Source organism: Trichosurus vulpecula, chromosome 8 (genome assembly GCF_011100635.1).
Source record: "Trichosurus vulpecula isolate mTriVul1 chromosome 8, mTriVul1.pri, whole genome shotgun sequence".
In the NCBI taxonomy this organism is placed as follows: Eukaryota; Metazoa; Chordata; class Mammalia; order Diprotodontia; family Phalangeridae; genus Trichosurus; species Trichosurus vulpecula.
Genome location: NC_050580.1, coordinates 153428108 through 153449704, shown reverse-complemented (window position 1 = coordinate 153449704; position 21597 = coordinate 153428108). Strand labels below are relative to the sequence as shown.

Here is a 21597-nt window from a genome sequence, read left to right as displayed (position 1 = left end):
AGTCATGTAATCTCTCATTCTCAGCTTACTCATTTGTAAAATGAGAATAACAGCAGCATGCATCTCACAGAGTTGTTCTGAGGATCAAATCAGATAATATGTAAAGGGGATTTCCAAACCTTAAAGCACCATATATGTTAGCTATTATTGTCACCATAACACTGTCTATCCACCGTACAAATCCCTCCCAATAAGGAGGCTTGGCCCACTGAATATGTTATAACTTGGAACTCATGTGTTGTGCTAATTTAAAAAATATTCTAAGTGACTTTTATTATTTTCCCTTCAAGTTGGCAAATGCTTCTTTGTAGCTTCAAGTTTCTACATGTTAGTATGAGTTTGCAATAATTAGAAGTGACTATGAATGCATATCTTCCCTTCTAAAACCTCTTCTATATCAGTTACCATTGGACAAATTAACAGTCTCAGGGGTGGGGAACTAGGGGCCTCAAGGCCACATGTGGCCCTCTAGGTCCACAAGTGTGGCCCTTTGACTGAACCCAAACTCGAGAAGGCTGCAGGTTCCCCACCCCTGGAACTTTTCATCTGGCAGCAGTTTTGACTATCCTGTTGTTCCTTCCATTTAAGTACATTGTTGTAGCCACTGCTTATGTTGTTTTCCTAGGTCTGCTTAATTCAGTTCATAAGTTTTCCCATGCTTCTCTGTATTCATTATATTTATTATTTATAAGGCCCCGCAATGTTCCATTACATTCTCATACTAATTTTTTTTGCTGTTCTCCAACTGGTTGGCATGTATTATGTCATATCTATTTTGTTTCCAGATTTTGGCTACTATTGCAATGAAGGGTTAAAAATTAAGATTTTGGTATACATGGATCATTTCTTTTTATCACTGACACCTCTGAGGTACGTGGAATAGCTGGGTGACAGGGTATGGATAGTTTAGTCACTTTCTTTGCATAATTCCAAATTTTTTTCCAGAATGAAACAATTTCACATCTCTAGCAATATATTACTATGCCTGTCTTTTACAACTCCTTCAATACTGAATATTCCTATCTTGTCATTCTTGTAAATTTGCTGGGTGAAATTTCGTTATTGTTTTGACTTGCATCTCTCTTATTATTATTATTAATGGTTTGGAATATTCTTTCAGTACGGTTAATGGTTTGTAATTTTTTTTTTGTTTTTTGTCTTTGGAGTGGGGAGGCATGGCATTTGGGGTTAAGTGACTTGCCCAAGGTCACACAGCTAGTACATGTGTCAAGTGTCTGAGGCCACATTTGAACTCAGGTCCTCCCGATTCCAGGACCAGTGCTCTACTCACTGTGCCACCTAGCTGCCCCTGTAATTCTTTTGAGAACTGTTTGCTCATATTCTTTGACATCCATTAAGGAATGGCTTTTGGTCTTATATGGGGATAGAGACTTTACTGGTAATTTCATTGGTTTAAGGAATTCTTGAGTGCGGAAATTCTCTCTACCCAAAGCAAGTTAGTACCTTCTCTGCAACTTAGGAGTCTTAGGGTATTGTCTAGAGCAGGGGTGGGGATCTGTGACCTCGAGGTCACATGTGGCCTTCTAGGTCCTCGGGTACAGCCTTTGACAAAGTCCAAGTTTTACAGAACAAATCCTTTTATTAAGGGGATTTGTTCTGTAAAGTTTGGATTCAAAGGGCCACACTTGAGGACCTGGAGGGCCACATGTGGCTGACAGGCCATACTGTCACTAGAATGAGACACTCCAACTCCTGACTCTGCGCTACTTCACTGGCTATTCTTCATATCTCTTTCTCTCCTTTATCTCTGTCCGCCAGCTTCCCCTGTTTTCCTTCAAGTCTCTGCTAGTCCAACCTTCTACAAGAAGCCTTTTCCAGTATCCCTTTACGCTAATGCCGTCCCTTGGTTAATTATCCATAATTGGTCCTGTATATATCTGTATGTTTCATTTGTACACAATTGCTTGCGCAGTCTCCTCCATTAGATCTTAAGCTTCTTGATAGCAGAGACTATTTTTTGTCTTTTTTTCATATTCCTATGCTTAGCACATTGTCTGGCATAAAGTAGGCATTTAGTAAATTCTAGTTGACCGACTGCTGTCTGTCTTCTCTAAAGAACCTTAGTCATGAAGTTTGGAAAGGACCTTAAAAGATCTTAGCATTATGCCCATTTATAGGTGGGAAAACTAAGACCTAGACAGGTTAAACTACTTGTTTAGATTTAATACACCAAGTCAGTGCCAGAAATGGGGTTAAAACCTTGGCATCCTGGTGGTTAGTCTTATGCTCTGACATTAATTTCTGAAACTCCATAAAGTCTCTATGTTTAGAAATTATGTTTGGTTTTGGTTTTTCATTCTGAAAATTTCTGGATTCTATAAGACAATATACTGAAATTACAAGGGAGGATTTTACTTGCTTGTGCACGCATACTGTTCAAAACATTTTTTACAAAAAAAAAAAAAACTTTACAAAAATAAGTATCTGTAGCCTGAGGAATCATATCTGTAGAAACATGAGATTTAGATCAGTTTGAAAAGTCTAGAGATGGCAGGACCTACATTTTTGCTAAAATGGAATGTATTTTATATTCGATTCCCTTCATGAGACAGAACCAATGAGAAAAGAGAAACAATTTTATTTGGCATGTTAATACTTTCAAAAATCTAACACTCCAAAAATCATGCATCAGAATTGTTTGCATCATTTATAAATTATACATATGTCCAGTCCTGTTAAAAGTGAAAGTCTGCATTACTAACAGTTACCAATTTTTGCTCCTTCTCTTTCAAGTGGCTCAGAGACTTCTCATAGTGAAAAAAATTAAGGTTTTCTTTGGACTTGTGAAGTATTATCCCAGAAAAGTTGAAATTTCTGCATAACGAATCCTATGACCCAATAATGACTCCAATAATCCATTTATCTCTCAGTAATCTCCATTATATATATATATATGTGTATATATATATATGTGTGTGTGTGTGTGTGTGTGTGTGTATGTGTGTGTGTATGTATGTATGTGTGTATACACACACACACACACACACACACACACACACACACACATACATATATGTATAACCTATAGAAAAGAAATGGGCCCAAAATCTAGGTTGTATAGTATAGCGGGAAGAACAATAAATTTAGAATCAAGCACCTCAGTCTCTGGCAGTTACTACCTATATGATGACCTTTAAGCAAGTTACATTAACTCCAAGTCCCAGTTTCCCACTTGTAAAATGTGAATATCACCTATCTACCTCTCATCACTTGGCTTTATGGCAATTAAGAGATCATTGGTAACTTTGAGAGGATGGTTTTAGTTGAATAATGAGGTAGGAAGCCAACTTAAAGTGGATTCACAAGTCAGTGAGAGAAGCAGTAGAGGTGACTATTATAGACAGCTTTGTCAAAGCTTAGCTACATAGGGGAGAAAAGATCTAGGACGAAAGCTTTGTGAAGGTTTCTTTTAAGGGTGGGAAGATATGACCCTTTTTTGTAGGCATCAAGGAAGAACCTAGCAGATAGGGAGATACTGAAAATTAATCAGAGTAAAGATGATAATGGAGGCAAGGCAGGGAAGGGAATGGAAAAAAGGGTGCAAGGCAGAGAGGGGAATGGGGAAAAGGGTACACGTAAAAGATGGATCTGGCAAAAAGCTCCACCTTCTCATCAGAGACAAGAATAAATAAGGGGATAGTGGAGGAAGATGTCTAAGTGACATAAGATGAAGAGGAAACGATAAAAGAGAGTACTCTCAGTGAATGGCCTCCCTTTTTTTTTGTAGCGTATAAGGCAAAGACTTTAGCTGTAGAGTATGAAGGAATACAGTAGAAAGTGAATTAATACTGCATAGATTGGGGAGAAGGTAAAGGAACACAGTTATGTGACTTCTTTCTTTTTTCTACATTAGAAACAGAGAAAGTAGGTGTGGGAATAATCTGTTTTAAGTTTACAAAAGGGAAAGTAGTTATAGGAAAAGGAGAGACTCAAAAGTGTAAAAGTGAACTGGTTAACTACTGGGTCAAGATTTCAAAGGGAGCAAAATGAAACCAGAAGATGATGTCCTTGGGAAAACAGGAAAGGGAAGAATGACTCACTGGAGGATGTGGTAAGAAAAGTTTTAGAAGGGGTGAGGCCCGGAGAGAATGGAAGGTTAAGAGGTCAAATAGATAAATATCACAGTTACAGACAGACATATTCCACTGCTGAGGAAAACTCAAACATGGTCAATAAAAATTGCACAATTCTTTAGATTTCCCAGTCTACTACACCCGAATATTTTCAAGAAATATTTCAATTCAATATTCAAGAAAAAACTACGAAATAGATGCTCACCAACTGTAGAATGGCTAAACATTCCCCAGTTAGGTATACGGAAGGAATGGAATATTACTGCGCTGTAACATAGTAGGTACTTGAAAAGATTTTTTGTAGGGCTATGGAAACAGAGCACACAGTTAAGGCAATCCACAGTGCTTTCAGGGGGGAAATGGTGTTCTGGTCATAAATGGTTGTCACTGACATAAGAATCACTTTAAATTACTCTTGTATCAAGAGAGTAATTTTTTCAAATGGCACTGCTTCATTCATCATCATTACGTTTTCAATTAATTTTAGAGGTAAAGCAAAGAATGATGTGTAACAGACCTTGCAAAGGCAACTAGAAGAAAGCCTAATTAAAGAATATGAAATGTCACTCAACTCATAAAGTGCTGTGGTTTATGTCCATGACTGTTAACTTACATTTCTAAACTGAAATGACTCCCAACAAATTCAGATCTACCATCTGCTTCAGGTACCTTAGAACCTGAAGGGCTGACACTTTGCACTTGATGGGTTAAAAGCTTAGCAAAACCTGAAACAGGCCATTTTTCACATGATTGATGGAAGAGGATTTCACAGAGTAGCCTTTAAAAATCATACAATTTTACATGAAAGCTCCCTTTTGCTATTCTCTTTGAGAACCTTCTGCTTTCAAGTAGGGAAAAAAAAGGACCAAGTCAATTTTAGTATTCTGTACTAAATTTAGTTATTAGGTTCTCCCATATCTAAATCAAATCACTTGTTTCCAGAAGAGCCATCAGTTATTTTGGTTGTTATATAAGAGGTCTGGTCTACACCATGCTATCACATAAGAAAAGATAAAAGAGAGTATGTCCAAGTTTAAATTATTAATAGCCTATCATTATGAATAGAAAAAGATAATCATGGAGGCAAATGCAATATTTCATAACCTTTGCTCATAATAGTAATGCCACTATATTCTTTAAGACAGGCTTAAAAGTGTTTTTAAAAAAGGTAGCAAAAGTTTTTATTGTGCTTCTTGGAATATATGCTGTAAATTACATAGCTATGTAACACATAAAGATGACCTATGAAATAAAATACTTAGACCAAAATACTGCTTTGAAAAAAATTATTGCTATCTTTCATTTAATATCACTTTTCTTTTCAAATATATTCCTTCTCCACCCCCATCCTTGCCTAAGAATCCATCTCTTTAAAAAAAAACACTAAAAAAACCCTGGCATTCTTAGTGTTCTATAATACTCTACTTTACAAATTATACATTATGAAAATATAGATTATTAGTCATTACCTAAATTTGATATTCCACTTCTTTTGTACACTTGTACGAGTCTTCCTCTATGCCTGGAATATACTCTCTTCCTCATTTCTACCTCTAAGAATATTTGTCCTTCCTCCACTGCCTCCTCTATTTGGTTTCTGATGCAAAGCCAAGTAGGAAGAACCAGGAGAACAGGGTACATAGCAACAGCAATAATGTAACAATGATCAATGGTCAATGACTTAGCTACTCTGATCAATACAATGATCCATGATGATTCCAAAGGATTCATGATGAAAAATGCTATACAACTCCAGAGAGAGAGAGAGAGAGAGAGAGAGAGAGAGAGAGAGAGAGAGAGAGAGAGAGAGAGAGAGAGAGAGAGAGAGAGAGAGAGAGAACTGATGAATTCCAAGTAAAGACTGAGGCATCTCCCCACCCCCATTTTCCTTATTTTTTTCCCTGCCTTGGGGGGGGGGCACGCTGGGAAGGGAAGGCAACATGATTAATACAAAAATATGTTTTGCACGACACTTCATACGTATAATGGTATCATACTGCTTGCCTTCTCAATGGGTGTGGGAAGATTTGGAGGAAAGGAGATAATTTGGTACTCAAAATTTGTTTTAAAAAGTGTTAAAACGTAAAGTAAATATTGAGAAAGAAAAAAATTAAAAAAAGACTCCCCTTATCCCATTAGTGTTCTCTTCGCCACCTCAATTCTACCTGAACTATTAGTATCTGTCTAGACTTTTCTCTCCAGTAAAATATAACTTAATAAAAAGAGGGACTTTAGTTTTGCTTTGTATCTTCAGCATAGTATGCTGCACACAGCAGGTACTTAAATATCTCTAATTACTCAAACCAGTCCAAACTGCTTAATAAGATGCTATGAAAACATTTCCAGTTTTGTCTTTAAAAAACTAGTTCCAAACTTTGATAGACTTATCTCTTCTTGGTAATGCAAGGATTTAAGATAACTCCAAAGGACTCATGATGGAAAATGCTGTCCACATCCAGAAAAAGAATTATGGAGTCTGAATGCAGATTGAACCATATTATTTGCCCTCTCTTTTTTTTTCTTTTTCTTTCTCATGGCTTCTCCCATTGGTTCTAATTCTTCTTTACAACATGACTAATGTGAAAATAGGTTCAATATGAGTGTATATGTAGAGCCTATATTAAATTACATACTGTCTTGTGGTGGGGGAAGGGAGAGATGGGGAGAAAATTTGGAACTCAAAAATCTTATGGAAGTGAATGCTGAAAACTAAAAATACATTAATTAAAAAAAAATAGTTCCAGAGTCCTTATGACCAAATGGATACTGATAGCAGCCAGAACTGTTGATTATTCCCTGTACCCTTAAGTTCATGTAATTAATTGCCATACAAAAGTAGATACAGACCTAAGAGTGGATTCAATCCCACATATAGCAGTGAGGTTAAAATGGGCTTTGAAATAAAATTTGGATTCCCACCTATAAGCCATGGGAGCGTCAAGTTATTGGCTCAAAATGAAGCAAGAGTTTTATTTTAAAACTGCATTCATCTCTGTATTTTTCAAATTCAAAAGAGCTGATGAAATTCTCATCAAAATATGATTCCAAAATATATAAACCAATTAATATAATCTATCAGTGGCAACCTGTATTTTAATAGATGAATTCAAATTACTCTAAGAAATAAACGTTGTTCAAATATGTCTAAAACAGAACTCATTCTCTTTCCCAGAAAACCTTTCTTCCAGACTTTCCTTTCTCTATCTAAGCCACCAGTCATGGTGGTGGTTAGTCCTAGTAATGTTGGTTGGTAAACTAAATTATCCTTTCTGTCCCTCACTTCACCTCTCACATCCAATCAGTTGATAAATCTTATTGATTTAACCTGCACAACATCTCTCATATCAGTTTTTTCCCTATTACTCACAAAGCTATCACTTTAATTCAGGTCCTCATTACCTCTTACGAATTCTAGAGCCTAATATGGTGTTTAAAGCCTTTTACATTCCAGCCTCATCTTACCTTACCATCCTAATCACACATCATTCTTCCCTTCATGTACTCTTAAGCTAAACTAACCTTCATCCTCACATATGACATTCCAGTTACTGTTTGGCTGTGCCTTTGGATAGTTTGTCCCTAATGCATAGAACGCATGGTCTCCTCACCTCTACTTCTTAGAATTACTAGCTTCCTTCAAAACTCAGCTCTAATGCTCTCCCATATTAGGTCTTTCCTGATCCCAACTAGCTTGTCTTCCTCTTCATTACCTTGTAACTATTTTGCATATACTTATATGTGTGCAGGTTATCTCCCTCAATAGAATAAACTCCTTGAAGGAAGGAGTCATTTTTTTCTTTATGCCTTCAGTACCTAGCATAATGCCAGGCACACAGTAGATGCTTAATAAATGTTTGTTGACTAACTAAAAAATACCATAAAACATTTGATGCTCTAATTACCTAAAGATACCTAAAATCTGTGAACTTTAGTTTTCTTCTAGGTATAAATGACACTTGATGGTTAGAATATTCAAAAGGAATAGATTTCATACGGAGGAAGTGGAATGACATATTATTAACACAGATCTGTGTATATATGCATGTATATATGCCTGTATGGATGTCAGACACTGTACACACACACACACACACACACACAGATATGTAACAATTTGACGGGGGGAGGGGGCAGGCTACTCAGTGAATTGGCAGATGTGATTACTGAGCTGTTGCCGGTAATCTTTGAAAAATCATGGTAAATGGTGAAAGTATCACAGAACCATAAACAAAGAGTGTTTGATTTTGCTTTGTTTTTGTTTTAAAGAGCAGAGGGTGGTAAAAAATTTGAACTGGTGAGATTGAATTCAATTCATGGCAAAACTGAAATACTGTGATTAAAATAATTTCTTGTATTTAAAAAGGAAAATGGAGATCACTAAGAATCACTAAGAGTACATAAAAAATAAGTCAGATTGCTCAAAAAGATTTCCAAAAGAAAATAACAAACTATCAGTTATATATAAAAAGGGATCTAAATCACTAAAAACAAGAGAAACTAAAATTGAAATAACTCTGGGGTTCTTCCTCATACTCAAGTTATCAAAGTTGAAAGATGGAAATAGTCAATATTGAAGGTTTGCAGGACAACAGGCACACCAATGCGCTGCTGGTAAAACTGAGCTGTTCTAGCAGTTTTGGAAAAAAAATTTGGAATTATGCAAGAAAAAAATCACTAAGCTGGTAACAAACACTGTATATATGTAATGGAGTAGGATTCACAAGCATGGCAAAGCCTGTATGAACTAGTCAGTGCAGTTAAGTAGAATCAGGAGATAGATACGCATACAATGACAAAAACAATCATTCAAATAAACAAGCATTTACTAATCACCTACTCCGTTTCAGGCACTATTCTGAGTGCTGGCAATGGAAGCAAATACAAAGAATTAAATAAACCTAACTGAAGGTTTACATTCTAATGCGGGAGGTGACAAGAACATATACGAGCATATACATAATATAAAGAGAATAAAATGTAAATAAACACAAAGTAGTTTGGGAGTAGGCACTAGCAGCTGGAGAGACATCAGGAGAGGCTTCATAGAAAAAGTGATGTTTGAGCTACATCTTACTCTATGAGCCAGAAGTGAGAAAGGAGTATACTCCATATACAGAAGGATGATCAGTACAAAGGTATAAAAAAGGGAGAGAGAACGGTACATGTGAAGAAGAGAGAGAAGATCAACTGGCTAGATCACAGAGTATAGGAAGGGAAGTAATACAGAATGAGGCTGGAAAAATAGATTGCAGCCATATTGTGAGGGTTTTTAAAGCTAAACAGAGGAATTCAAATTCTATTCTGGAAGCAATAGGGAGCCACTGGAGTTTATTCAGTAAGGGAGTGACACGGTCATATCTTCACACCTAAGGGAAATCATTGCGGTAGTTGTGCAGAGTATGGACTGGAGCAAGAAAGAGATCCTTAGGACAGGGAAACAAATGATATAGCAAATGGAAACCCTCTTCCTAGCTTCCCCATTAATGGAGAAAAGAGGGCACTTATCATCTTCCCATTCACCCAAACTCACCATCCAGCTATCATCAAGCCTTAACTCATTACACTTTCTCTACTCCACCATATCCAATTTGTTGCCAATCCTGTCTCTTTTACCTTCATGACATCTCTTATACATATCCCCTCCTCTCTCTTGACACTGCCACCATCCTAGCAGGCATCCTAGCAGTTGAATCACTTCATGTCTGGACTACTACAAGATGGTTGGCCTCCCTGCCTCAAGCCCCTCCTCCACTCAGCTGTTAAATTTATTTTCCTAAAGCACAGGTCTGACCATGTCACCTCCCTATTCAATAAACAAATATCAGCTGTTATCTATCACCTCCAGGAAAAAATATAAAACCTTGTTTAGCATTTAAAGCTCTTTATAACCTGCCCCCTTCCTATCATTCCAGTTTTCTTATACCTTATTTCTCTATGATCTAATGACACTGACTTTGTTGTTCCTTGCACAGGACATTCATTCCACCTCCTGACGGTGGACTTTCACTGACTATCCCCCATGCTTGGAATGGTCTCCCTCCTAAGCTCTACCATTTGGCTTTCCTAGTTTCCTGTAAAGTCTCAGTTAAAAATCCTATCTTCTGCAAGACGCCTTTCTGGTTTCCTTTGAGATTACTGGCAATTTATCCTGTATATATCTTATTTGTACAGAGCTGTCTGTATGCTGTCTCTACCAGTAGGCTGTGAGCTCCTTGAGAGCAGTGATTAACAGTGTCTACAACATAATAGGTATTTAATATATTATTATTGACTTGAAGTGAATGGCAGCTAAACTTTTCAACCCTAAATCTATGTTTCTAAGAAATCTGGTATGCTGTAATAAAAACATCTTCCTTTCTCAATCAAACTCCTTGGAAGTTGTGGAGGCAATGTCTCCATTTCTCTACTTCCTCTATTGTGAACTCTCTGCAATTTGGCTTCCAACCTTAGTCAACTGCTTCTGCTCTTTCTAAAGTTGCCACTGACTTATGAATGCCAAATCTAACGATCTTTTCTCAATTCTCATCTTTCTTCTAGACTTCTCAGTAGCATCTGACACTGCTAACTACTCTCCACTCCTGGATATTCTCTACTTTCTGAGTTTTTGTGACGCTGCTGAGATGTGACAAATGAGATAATATTGTAAAGTGTTTAGCTCAGTGCCTGGCGCACAGAAGATGTTAAATAAATGCTTGTTTCCCAACCCCCTTCCTCCTTTTATCTCTTAGATCTCCTCCAAACTACCTGACCATTACCTCTCAGTCTCCTTTTCTGGGTCATCATCATCCATGTCACAATGCTTAACTGTGAATGGCCCTCCACAATTTCGTCCTGAGCTCCATTCTCTCTACATGCTCATTATGCCCTCTGAACTCATTAATTCCCGTGGGTCCAAATGTCATCTCTATGCAGATGGGTAGGGGAAAGCCAGGAGAAAGTGGTATCCAGAAAACAGTGAGAAAAGAGAATATCGAGGTGAGTGTGATTAATAGTATTAAAGGCTACAGAGAAGTCAAGGAGAATGAGAGTGGAGAAAAGGCCATTGAATTTGGCAATGAAGATAGAGGAATTTTGGTGGAATGAGAAGGCTGGAAGCAGGACTATAAGAGGTTGAGAGGAAGGAAAGTGGAGGTATCTTTTATGGATGGCCTTTTCAAGGAGTTTAGATAAAAAGGCAGAAGAGATATAGGATGATAGTGGGTACAGAAAGATCAAGTGAGGGTTTTTTCAGGATAGGGGAGACATGGGAATGTTTAGAGACAGTAGGAAATGAACAAGTAAAGAGGTAGAGATAGAAAATAAGAGAAAGACTGGAGACGACATATAAGGCAATTTGTTGGAGGAGATGGGATGGAATGGGATCATTTGAGCAAGTAAGTATATTTTCTGTATGTATATATACTTAGGCAACACAATTTTTTTTTCCTTAAACATTTTTCTAATTGAGTTTTCCATTAAATCTTTCTTTAAAAAAATGTCTAATATCAGAGTATTTCCAGGTATTGAAAACCTGCTGATTCCATCTCAAAATACTCTAAAAACACTATGTTCTGGCCAAATTGGACTGCTGGTCATTTTCCAATCTTATCCTCCTCCCTACCCCCTTCTATCTGCCTATATTTCTGAAAGTTATCCCATTGGAATTGTTTTCTTCTTTCAAGATAACTTCAGGAGCCACTTCCTCCAAGAACCCTTCTTTAATTGCCCTAGAAGTGCCTCCTCCCTTTCCAATTTCTCATTTATCACTGTTTGACTTCTCCTTTATTTCAATCAAGCTTATTATGCCTTCCTATTCATGTATGTAGCCATTTATTTGCATGTTATCTTCTTCATTAGTTTGCAAGTTCCAGAGAACAGAGACTCTTTTTGCTTTCTTTTGTATCCCCAGTGCTTACTTAGCACAATGCCTGGCACATAGCAAGCACTTAATGCTAGATAATGGATCTGTATAAATGCCTTAATTCCCTCCTTGACTGCAAAGTTCTTTGAGGACAGAGAGCAGGTTATCTTTTCATTTCTGTTTCTCCAATGACTAACCCAATACATTACAATTCAAGTCAATTCAACAAGCATCCATTAAGGCCCTATATATGTGGACATCTCCTCATGGATTTTTTCCCATCTCTCCTGATAAATAAGATGAAAAGAAAAAGTTAAGTATGCTACCAACTCACCATAAGGGCATATACAAGAATATTAAACAGAAAATTCTAACAGGAACAGAAAGTAAAAATGCTTTCAGAAATATCAAAATAGACTCTCATGGGATGTTTGCTTTAGATTTCTTACTATTATATTCTAAAGATATTAAAAGTTCAAACCAATAAAAGTAACTTGTGGTATTATTTAAGCAATGTAACATGGCAAGACAGTAATTATGATTAAGTCAGGCTACATTGGCTAATTATAATGTTAATAGGATATGAAGATCTTCCCCACCCATTATCAGGCCTCATGTGGAGCCAATAAGGGAAGCTTGCTTAGGGGAGGCTTGCTTGTAGGAAGGCTTTCATACCTTTTGGTACTAAGTTGATTAGGCACTGAGTCAGGAGGGTTGTGATGCTTTCTTGCTCTGAGAAGTGCATATACACTCTGAGTAGGGATTTTGCTTTGGGGGAAGGACCTTGTGATTCCCTGGTCAAGACTCTGAGTAGCCATATGTTCAGACCTCCACTGCTCAGATATAAAGGCTCTCTCGATCCAGTGGTGTATGTAAAGTGTATAGCAATATTGCTTTGGTTCAGGCAGTCAGAGCCCTGTCTGTTGGTCTTTATGCTAATTTCTCTGCTTGTATTTTCTCTGATGTTCAGGGTGCTGACTTTTCCCCTGCACTGGTGAATGTAATTTTGACCTCTTTAAAATTGCTTTCCTTAAAAGCAGATTAAAGAACCTGTGCTAGCAGGCCATCTTGCGTATGCTAGGGTACTTGCTGCTACATTAATGCATGAAAATAAAAAATGCACAACGCCTTTAACACAACCAGAAGTCACAATATGCATAATTAAAATATTTTAGTAAAAATTGGCTAGAGGGATGAAGCATGTAGTACAGTAGAAAGCTCGATGCATGTGGAGTCAGAGGATTTGGGTATGAACCCCAGCTCTACTACTTATTACTGTATGATCTTAGGAAAGTTAATGTTTCTTAGCCTCAGCTTCCTCATTTGTAATATTGAGAGGGCTGGACCAGATGATTCTAAAGTCCCTCTCAGGTCTAGATCTATGATCCTATGAATTTTAGAGAGCTGATGCCGTATAATGGAAAAAAACAAGAAACTTGGAGATATAAGACCTGAGTTTGAATCCCAACTCTAATTCTGTGTGACCTTGAGCAAGGTCACTTCACCTGCCTGTATCTCAGTTTCCTCACCTATAAAATTAGGGGACTGCAGAATAGATTGCCTCTGAGGTTCTTTCTAGGTTTACACCTATGACTTTTTGGATATTTTTTACTTGTTTTGGGATGCAGCTCCTATTAGCTTAATAGATTTTTTAAACTATTTAGACACTAAAGGATAATCAATATGCAACTGCAATCTCAGTCTTATGATCCTCCTTTTAATCCCCTTTCGGATTCCGAAAAATTGTACTTGTAGTAACTTTTAAGCAAATAGGATCTATTTCTTTTATTAACAATTAGTTGAAAAATGTTTAAAAACCCATAATCTATAATTACATTAGATTTCTACTATATACATACCAAATATTAGGGTCAAAGATCAACTGATTATATTGTCAACTGGTATTTACAACAATAATGAATCGAATCTTGTTTTACACAAAGACCAGCAAATTATTTGAAGGCTGGGAGTTAAAGGAAAAATTAAGCGCAGTTATACTTAACAAACAAAAAACAAACAACAACAACAAACCCTGGTACTTGAACAATTTTAAGATTGAGTAGGAAAGAGGGCAGAAATTATGTTAAAAATAGTTCCTGGAATCTTCATTCATTCAAATGCATTATAACTTAAAATAAAACCCTACCCAGCTAAAAGATAGCACTTTAATATTTCTTAAATCTAATTATCAGTATTATAGAATAACAACTGTTTAATGATATAAAAAAAATATTTTAGTAATCTACCTAGGTAAGGCAATCAAATAAAACCAGCTATATTTAATATAGAACAGTATTATACAAATCAAAATTCCAAATTCAGATTCTATAAACTATGATATGATGGGCATGATAAAAAAAGACTAAAAAATTCAATGGATGAAATTTCACCGTACTTGTTATATATAATTATGACTCTGTATAAGAAGCCAACATATGGATACATCTACCTACGAATCCACACATACAATTTGAGAACTAACTTGAAATATTTCTTTTGTTAATACAGACGCTCCAATGGATCACAAGTTTTTTAGATCATATATGTAAATATAAAAACTTCTATCACATAACTGAAACCATTTACCTATTTGAATAATCAAAACCATTTACCATATGTGATAGATGTCATGAAATCTTAAAAAGGAAAAAATGAATACAGAAACTGGTATCAGCGGAAACTGATTTTAAATATTATTTAGTCAAGCTTTTTAATCAGTAAAGCTTACATATGTAAATATTTTAATAAGCAGTTTTAAATATTAAGCTCTAGCTTGGTTTTCTTCCTGTATTTAATCTTTTTAGTGTTTTCTTTTGTCATCAACTACCACTCTCAACAACTTGATTATATCTAAGTCAAACTGCCAAACTAAAGAATAAAAATCCTTAAAACTTTTTTTATGCATTTATTTTTACATAAATGAAAAGAGAAATTCTGATACTTGTGCTAGGTGTTAAAAGTTAACCAAATAATTTTTCATGGATAATTAATCATGATCACAGAAAGAAGCAATCAAAATAATCCAAATCATTATTAAAGACCACTGAGACCTTACCTAGACTGGTGGGTTTAATCAGTTCATCCAGCAAATCATAAAATGGTAATTTCTGAAGTTTTATATCCGGATGGACAGGGTGAAGAGCAGACGTAAGATGGGGTAGTTCCAGTTCATGTTTAGGTCCCAGAAGAGAAACAGGAAGTAATGGTGATGTTGCAGGATGACCATCATAAGTAAGTTGTGGAATGGTAGACGGAGACAAAGTTGCTGGCATGGGACTTGAGTGTACATTGGGGATAGATAAGTCAGCAGGTGTCATAATTTTCTGGGGAAATCTCCGCCTATAGAGTTCTTTAATTTTCATTTGTACAGCAGGACTGCAGCCAGCCTTTAACAAATGCAGTGCTTTTGTGAGAAGTTCGTGTTTACGCCCGTGCTTGTTCCTTCCGGCGTAGCCCAAAAGTACTTGCAGTTCAGAAACTCTAAGGCTCATAACCATTTGCTTGAAGACAAACAAAATGCAAAGAATATTAGTATAGCAATAACTTTATTTGCAACATTAAGCTTTGTTTCCTCATTAATCCTACTATTTGCAGTTTGTTTAAAAGAGTTGTTTATTTACGATGAATTGAAAAGTCAAACTTAAAATTCAAGTACTTAAATGTTTAAAATCTTTAATTAATATTTTTAAAGATACTGCTTCTGCCCAGAACTAGAGATTTTAAACCAAGCATTAATATAAAACATCACTATCTCTCCTATATTTCCCTGTTACAATCAAGCCATCAACTATTTAAGTAGACATTAGTGTCTAGCACAGTGCTAGGTGCTATGGGGATTACAAAAGAGATAACCACATGTCCTCACAGAACTTAGAAAATAAGTAGAGAAAACAAAGAAAAGATACAGAAAAATATATAACCAAGAGCTAGATTACATGGCATAGGCCAATGTTTCTCAAACTTTTTTTGGGGGGGGGGAGGGTGGCATGGCACTGTATTCTTTCATAAGAAGCACACTGTTTAAGTTGGCAACACTATGGGAGAGTCTAGAGACTCACAAATGCGCAGTTTCCCTTCAGAAAGAGCAGCTGTTTTTGTTGAGTTCTTTGCGAGTTCAAGGTCTGGCGTATTTTGAGGATATTGTGTACCTGTAATAGGCAAGTTTTGTTTATTTTCTGAACACTATACTTATCATACTATGTATGCTGGACAAGTAAAATTTATATTAAACAAAATTACTTATTATAAATTTTTCTCTTCTCTGTAGTAATATATGAAAAATTTCATGGCACACCTAGAGAAACTCCCACAGAACACACTTTGAGAACCACTGGTATAGACTATGAGAGTGCAGAGAATTCACCAAAGTGAAAAGTTGGAGAAAAATATATAGAACAGTTTAAACTTCAGTGTATTTCCCATACTCTAGCCCTCAAGTGACCACACTTAAAAGTCAAAACTAAAGCCAGAGACATGGAATCACAAACTGAGGACAAACTTTGTAGACCTCACACACTGTGGGCTTGGCTCGAAGCTCACTACTTCCTCTCCTACCAATTCTTCCCTTGCTAACACTCTCCAAAACCCAGCACTGAGATCCTTAATAGTTCTCTCTCAGGTGGTGACAGTGATAAGTGAAAGACAAAGAGCAATGACTATAATCTTGAGAATAATACAAACATATTCAAGACAGTACAGGACCGGGGTTTACGGAGCCAACGGGCATACTCAAGCATATCTTTAGTTTTGGTATTTCTGCCATGAATGATCAAGGCAAAGAGAGTAGCAGAACTTAAAGTGTCACCAAAAACCTATAAATCTGCCCTTCTTAGAAAATAATTTGATTGAATAATGAAATCATCTACAATTTAGAACTAGCTAGAAATCAAGCCTTGATATTCAAATTGCAAAATGTTATTTAGTTTTTGGGGAAAAAAAGACATGTTTGCTGAAAACCTCAGTAAATGATTTTGAAAGAAGTAAAACCTTCAGATTAGAAATAAAGGATATTAAACTAGATAACTTATTCTTTAATGAAATAACTACACAAAATATGTTCCAAAGAGCAAATAAGGGCTAAAAATGCATTTAAATAGGCATTGGTCTGATTCATTTGTAATAACAAGTACAATATATAATTTGTATAGAGAACAATGTCTTGCCATTCAATTATTTTGAATTACACACTACCATACAAAATTCAGTGATTAGAATAAACTCCAAAGTTGACCTTTTTTGTTCGGATGCCCAGGTAAAAGGAACTAAATGTAGCAACCTGACAATATTAAAATATACTTCTAGTTGCCTCTGAAGTATGAGATAAACAAAAATAAATAACATTTAAACTGGAGTGAAAACAACTTTTACTGTAGAGTTTAATTTAATATGTAGCCTCTATTTCAATGTTCAACATTTTGGCTACAAGAAAACTTTGTATTAGTATAAAGAAAGGGTTATGTCTGGATTTCAATTAGCCACTGTAGTTAGTCACAGGTGAAATATTCCTTTCCAAGGACGGCTCCCTCTATATTCTTCTAAGAAGACTGTAAAAAGCCATTTAAAAAAAAAAAATAAATAAAAGAGGATACATCTCCTGACAAAGAAGTACAGGTTGAGACATTTTTTTTGGACATGGCCAATGACGCAATTTGTTTTGCCTTTGTTACATGGGTTTTATTTTTCTTTGTCAGTGGGGAGAAGGGGGGGGGGCGGTACAAGGAAGAGGAAGTATATCTTTGTTTATTAAAAATATACCTTTTAATTAAAAAGGGGGGGAATAGGTAGTGCTAAAAATCTATAACATTAAAACCTACAGAAAAATATTCAGCAGTCAGTTCACAATATAAATATCTAAAAGAGGAAAATTAAACATTCAAGTCCATTTTGGACACTGAAATGCAATGTGCATTTTATTGTCATGTGTTTAAAAACTCCATTTATTAGGATAACATGAGTATTTACAACTGAAGAATAACACCAACCTACTACGTAATAAATCATTAACTCAGCAACCAGAATTTCTCAGCATTCTGCTGATGCTATGGCCTCAACTGATGTAGTTCTCAGAATCCTGATGTTTGAGGTGGTAAATCAGAATGCCTGAGCAGTTTATATACTCTAAATGGAAGAGCATTTGGTGACTAAAAAAACCATCCTCTTTATATCACATTAGTAAGAATATGCAATAAATACCTAATAACACAAGCAGGGTTGATTATGCACCAATACTTGGAGTAGGGGAAAACAGGGCCACCTGTCTGCCTACTCTTCATCTTTTTCCTTTCTCTCCACTAGTCAGTGGTTTGGGCAGGTTAGGAATTACAAAGAAGCCTGTGACACTCTGTTTTAGTCAAGATCAACAAGACTATCTAAAATTAGGGTTCTGTAAGGTCATAGGACAACAGAATGGGCAGTCTTCTACAGGTGAATAAGCTGAGGTCCAAAGAGGTTATTAAATGATTTGCCGAAGGTCATATAGATAGTATTATCTTCAGAGATGGATTTGAAGTCAAGCCCTCTGACTTGATAGTGCTTTTTCTCATGATTTAGGCATATGTGGTAGTGGTGCCATCTATAAATGGAATGGTGGTAGGAAGGGGCTGGACAATAGGAACTCCAGAGGAAAACTTTATTTTCTGCCAACTCATCAAGAAAATACTAAATTAATAGAACATTTTACATTTTTCAATTTAGAAAAAGCACAAGAGTTGAACACTAATGTTTTAGCAATAAGGTCAAGTCATTTTATGTGGTAAGAAAGATTATATACATTAACAGATGCACTATATTTGTTTTTTTGTTGTTGGGCTATGTAATTTTATCCATGCGGGGAACTCCTGGTAGGGAAATTCATGGTCACACAGGGTACTGTATGTACTGCAAGACTTTTTTTCTGTCAAATTGTGAAATTCTACTTGCAAAATTTTTTCTCATTTGTTACATATATGAATAGGTAGATGTGTGTACCCAGCTGAGGTGATGGCAAATCCCAGTACATCATAAATTATAGCACTGAGGTTTACAGAGGGCTTGCCTCAGAACTCTATGAAGTAAACAGACTAAGATATTATGTTTATCATACTAATGAGAAAACCTCAGAGAAGCTCAATAACTTGCCTCAGATCACAGGGCTAATGTGTGTCAAGGCTAGGGTTGGCCCAAGATCTTCTGAATTAAAATCTTAGGTTGTTTCCATTATACCATACTACTAAGCACATGTATACCTACTCCCAGCTTACAAATATAAAATCAAACCAGACTAAGGTAAGATAAAGAGATGTAGGCAAACAGGAGTCAAGGTAAAATGCTGGCCAATACATCTGGAAGGAGAAATGCTGCTTTGCAGAAATGATGAAGGGTGAAAGGGTCACCTCTATTTCAGAGGAAGAACAACAAAAGACCAGGAACCATGTTTGTGAATTTAATGGTTTTATAATTGTTATGAAGATTTTTAATAAAGGCCTGATGTTATTTGGATATTAGCCTATTGTTAAAAGGAAATAAAAGATAAAGAAAAAAACTGGCAAGCAATCCAGCATTAGTTTAACTAAAGTAAAAACAATCCAATTCAACAAGCATTTATTAAACAAATTCCATGTACTAGGCACTATGCTAGGTGCTGGAAACATAAAGACAACAACCACAGAGTCTCTGTCCTTCCACGGGCTTACATTACATTAGGAAGAAACAACACAAACATAGACAAGAAAATGCCAAGTACGAAAAAAGCAAATACAATGTGATTTCTAAGGGAGAGGAAAAATCAAGATAGGCCTCTTGTAGAAAGTAAACTGATTCTTGAAATGTGCCTCTAAGAATTAAGAGTCTTCAAGGCAGAGATGAGGTGAAACACAAAATAATACAATATTGAATCACTAACAAGAAATACTTATGAGCCCCAAAACAATATACATATGTAAAACAGTTGTACAACACAGTTCAGTCCTTCATCAGCTCCTGCCAGAATTATTGCAATAGACTCCTAATTGGTCTTCCTACTTCGAACTCTCTTCATGCCCCAATCCATCCTCCACACAACTGCCAAAGGCATTTTGTGAAGTGACCATATGTCTCCTCTACTCAAAGAGACTCTGGGGGCTTCCTATTACTTCTAGGATCAAATGTTGGGCATTTTAAATCCTTCACACAGTCAAACTGTCCTTACTGTTTTCACACAGAACACTCTTATTTCTGTTCCTTTGCACTGACTGTCCTCCAGTTTTGGGAAGCATCTCTCTCCTCCCCGTCACCCCTTAGAATTAAATGATGGTTGCTTTCAAGGCTCAGCTCAAACATCTCCTCCTATAGAAACCTTTTTTGGTCTCATCCTCCCCCAAGTTGCTAACAAATTCCTGAAAATCACTTTGTATCTATTTAGTACATACCTATATGTGTACATGTCACCCTCAATAAGACTATACATAGTAAGGTCCATGAGAGCAGGAATTGTTTTCCTTTGTCTTTTCATTCTCTAGTATCAGTCCCTGGTACTTAATATAAAGTATATAAAAAATGTATCCCTTTAAATAAGTCTTGATTTAAATCTACTAATCACATTCAAAAATCAGTTTCTTTACTTTCTCATATCTCATACTTTTTTGCTTTTTGGAAATTTAAGATATTTTAAAAATGTTCACTTTACCAACCAAAACTAAAAACTAAATCATGTGTAAAATAAACTAACAAGCTGAGCAGACTCACGTGATGATGTAAAAATCATTTTAAAACTAAGATTCTTTTTAAGGCATAATTCTTCCTAAATAATTTTTCCTATATGTGAAATTCTATTGATAGAAATTTATGAGCAGAAAACAGTATTCCACGCTAGACCAAAAGGTAAAACAAGTTAAAAGTCTTAGCAATATATACGTTGCCCCAAAAGTCTTAGTGTAAATTTAAGCTTTAGGGGCGGTGTCATCCCATTATTAAATAGAAAATGCCACTTTTATTGACTCATTAGTTATGACCTTAAATATTAAAGGTCAAGCCAAAATTTTAAATAAAAATTAAACATCTCCTGTTGCACCACATAATATTTCTCATTCATACACTCCTCTGAAATAGTTTATAATATTAAATTATAAAACAGAATCAGTTTATAAGAACTTTACCCTAAACTACTTCTATGATCTTCAGCAAATCACTTAAACAATTGGGCCAGGTTCCCTTCTAGCTCTAATATCCTAGGATACCATGATCTAATGCTGCCACTAAATGTATGTAAGTATTGGGGAATACAGAATGCTTATCTTGACAAATCCTTTCTGGAATAGTCATGTTCTGACCTCAGTTCTGAGGGTTTCTCACATATTGGCAAGATACATTAAGTAGGACACTCTATAGGATCAGGGACTAATTTATGGAAAGGCAAAGAAGTAAGAACCAGGGCCATTATAATAATGTAGGTTTATTTTGCATGGAATGGGGTTTTCTACATTGGGGAATAAAAAGAGATGTGAAAGAGAACAAGCAGTTAACAAGACGGCTTTCAGTACTATCCTAGATTTTTAGATTACACATAGTGACTAAAATATGTATTCTTTAATATGAGGAAGTATATGAGGATTATTCTAGCAACTGTACATTAGATCTTTTAAAGCAGAGAAAAACGGAAAGTAAGGAGAATAGCTAAAAGGCTATGGCAGTTTCTAGATGTGAAGTGAT

At 35.9% G+C, this 21597-nt stretch overlaps 1 protein-coding gene across 2 annotated transcripts in view; it reads right to left on the bottom strand.

Annotated features, from left to right (window-relative positions):
- Positions 1-21597, bottom strand: part of PIAS1 (protein inhibitor of activated STAT 1) — a 152325-nt gene that overhangs the window by 81595 nt on the left and 49133 nt on the right. Inside the window, exons 1-2 of one of the 2 annotated variants that reach the window (XM_036734770.1) lie at positions 15993-16076; positions 14990-15434 (exon numbers count right to left, since the gene is read on the bottom strand). In XM_036734770.1, coding sequence (XP_036590665.1) covers positions 14990-15431 — 442 coding nt within the window. In that variant the 5' untranslated portion in view covers positions 15432-15434; positions 15993-16076. Of the gene's footprint in view, positions 1-14989; positions 15435-15992; positions 16077-21597 lie in introns of those variants that run through there. The other variant, XM_036734769.1, reaches the window with a different exon arrangement.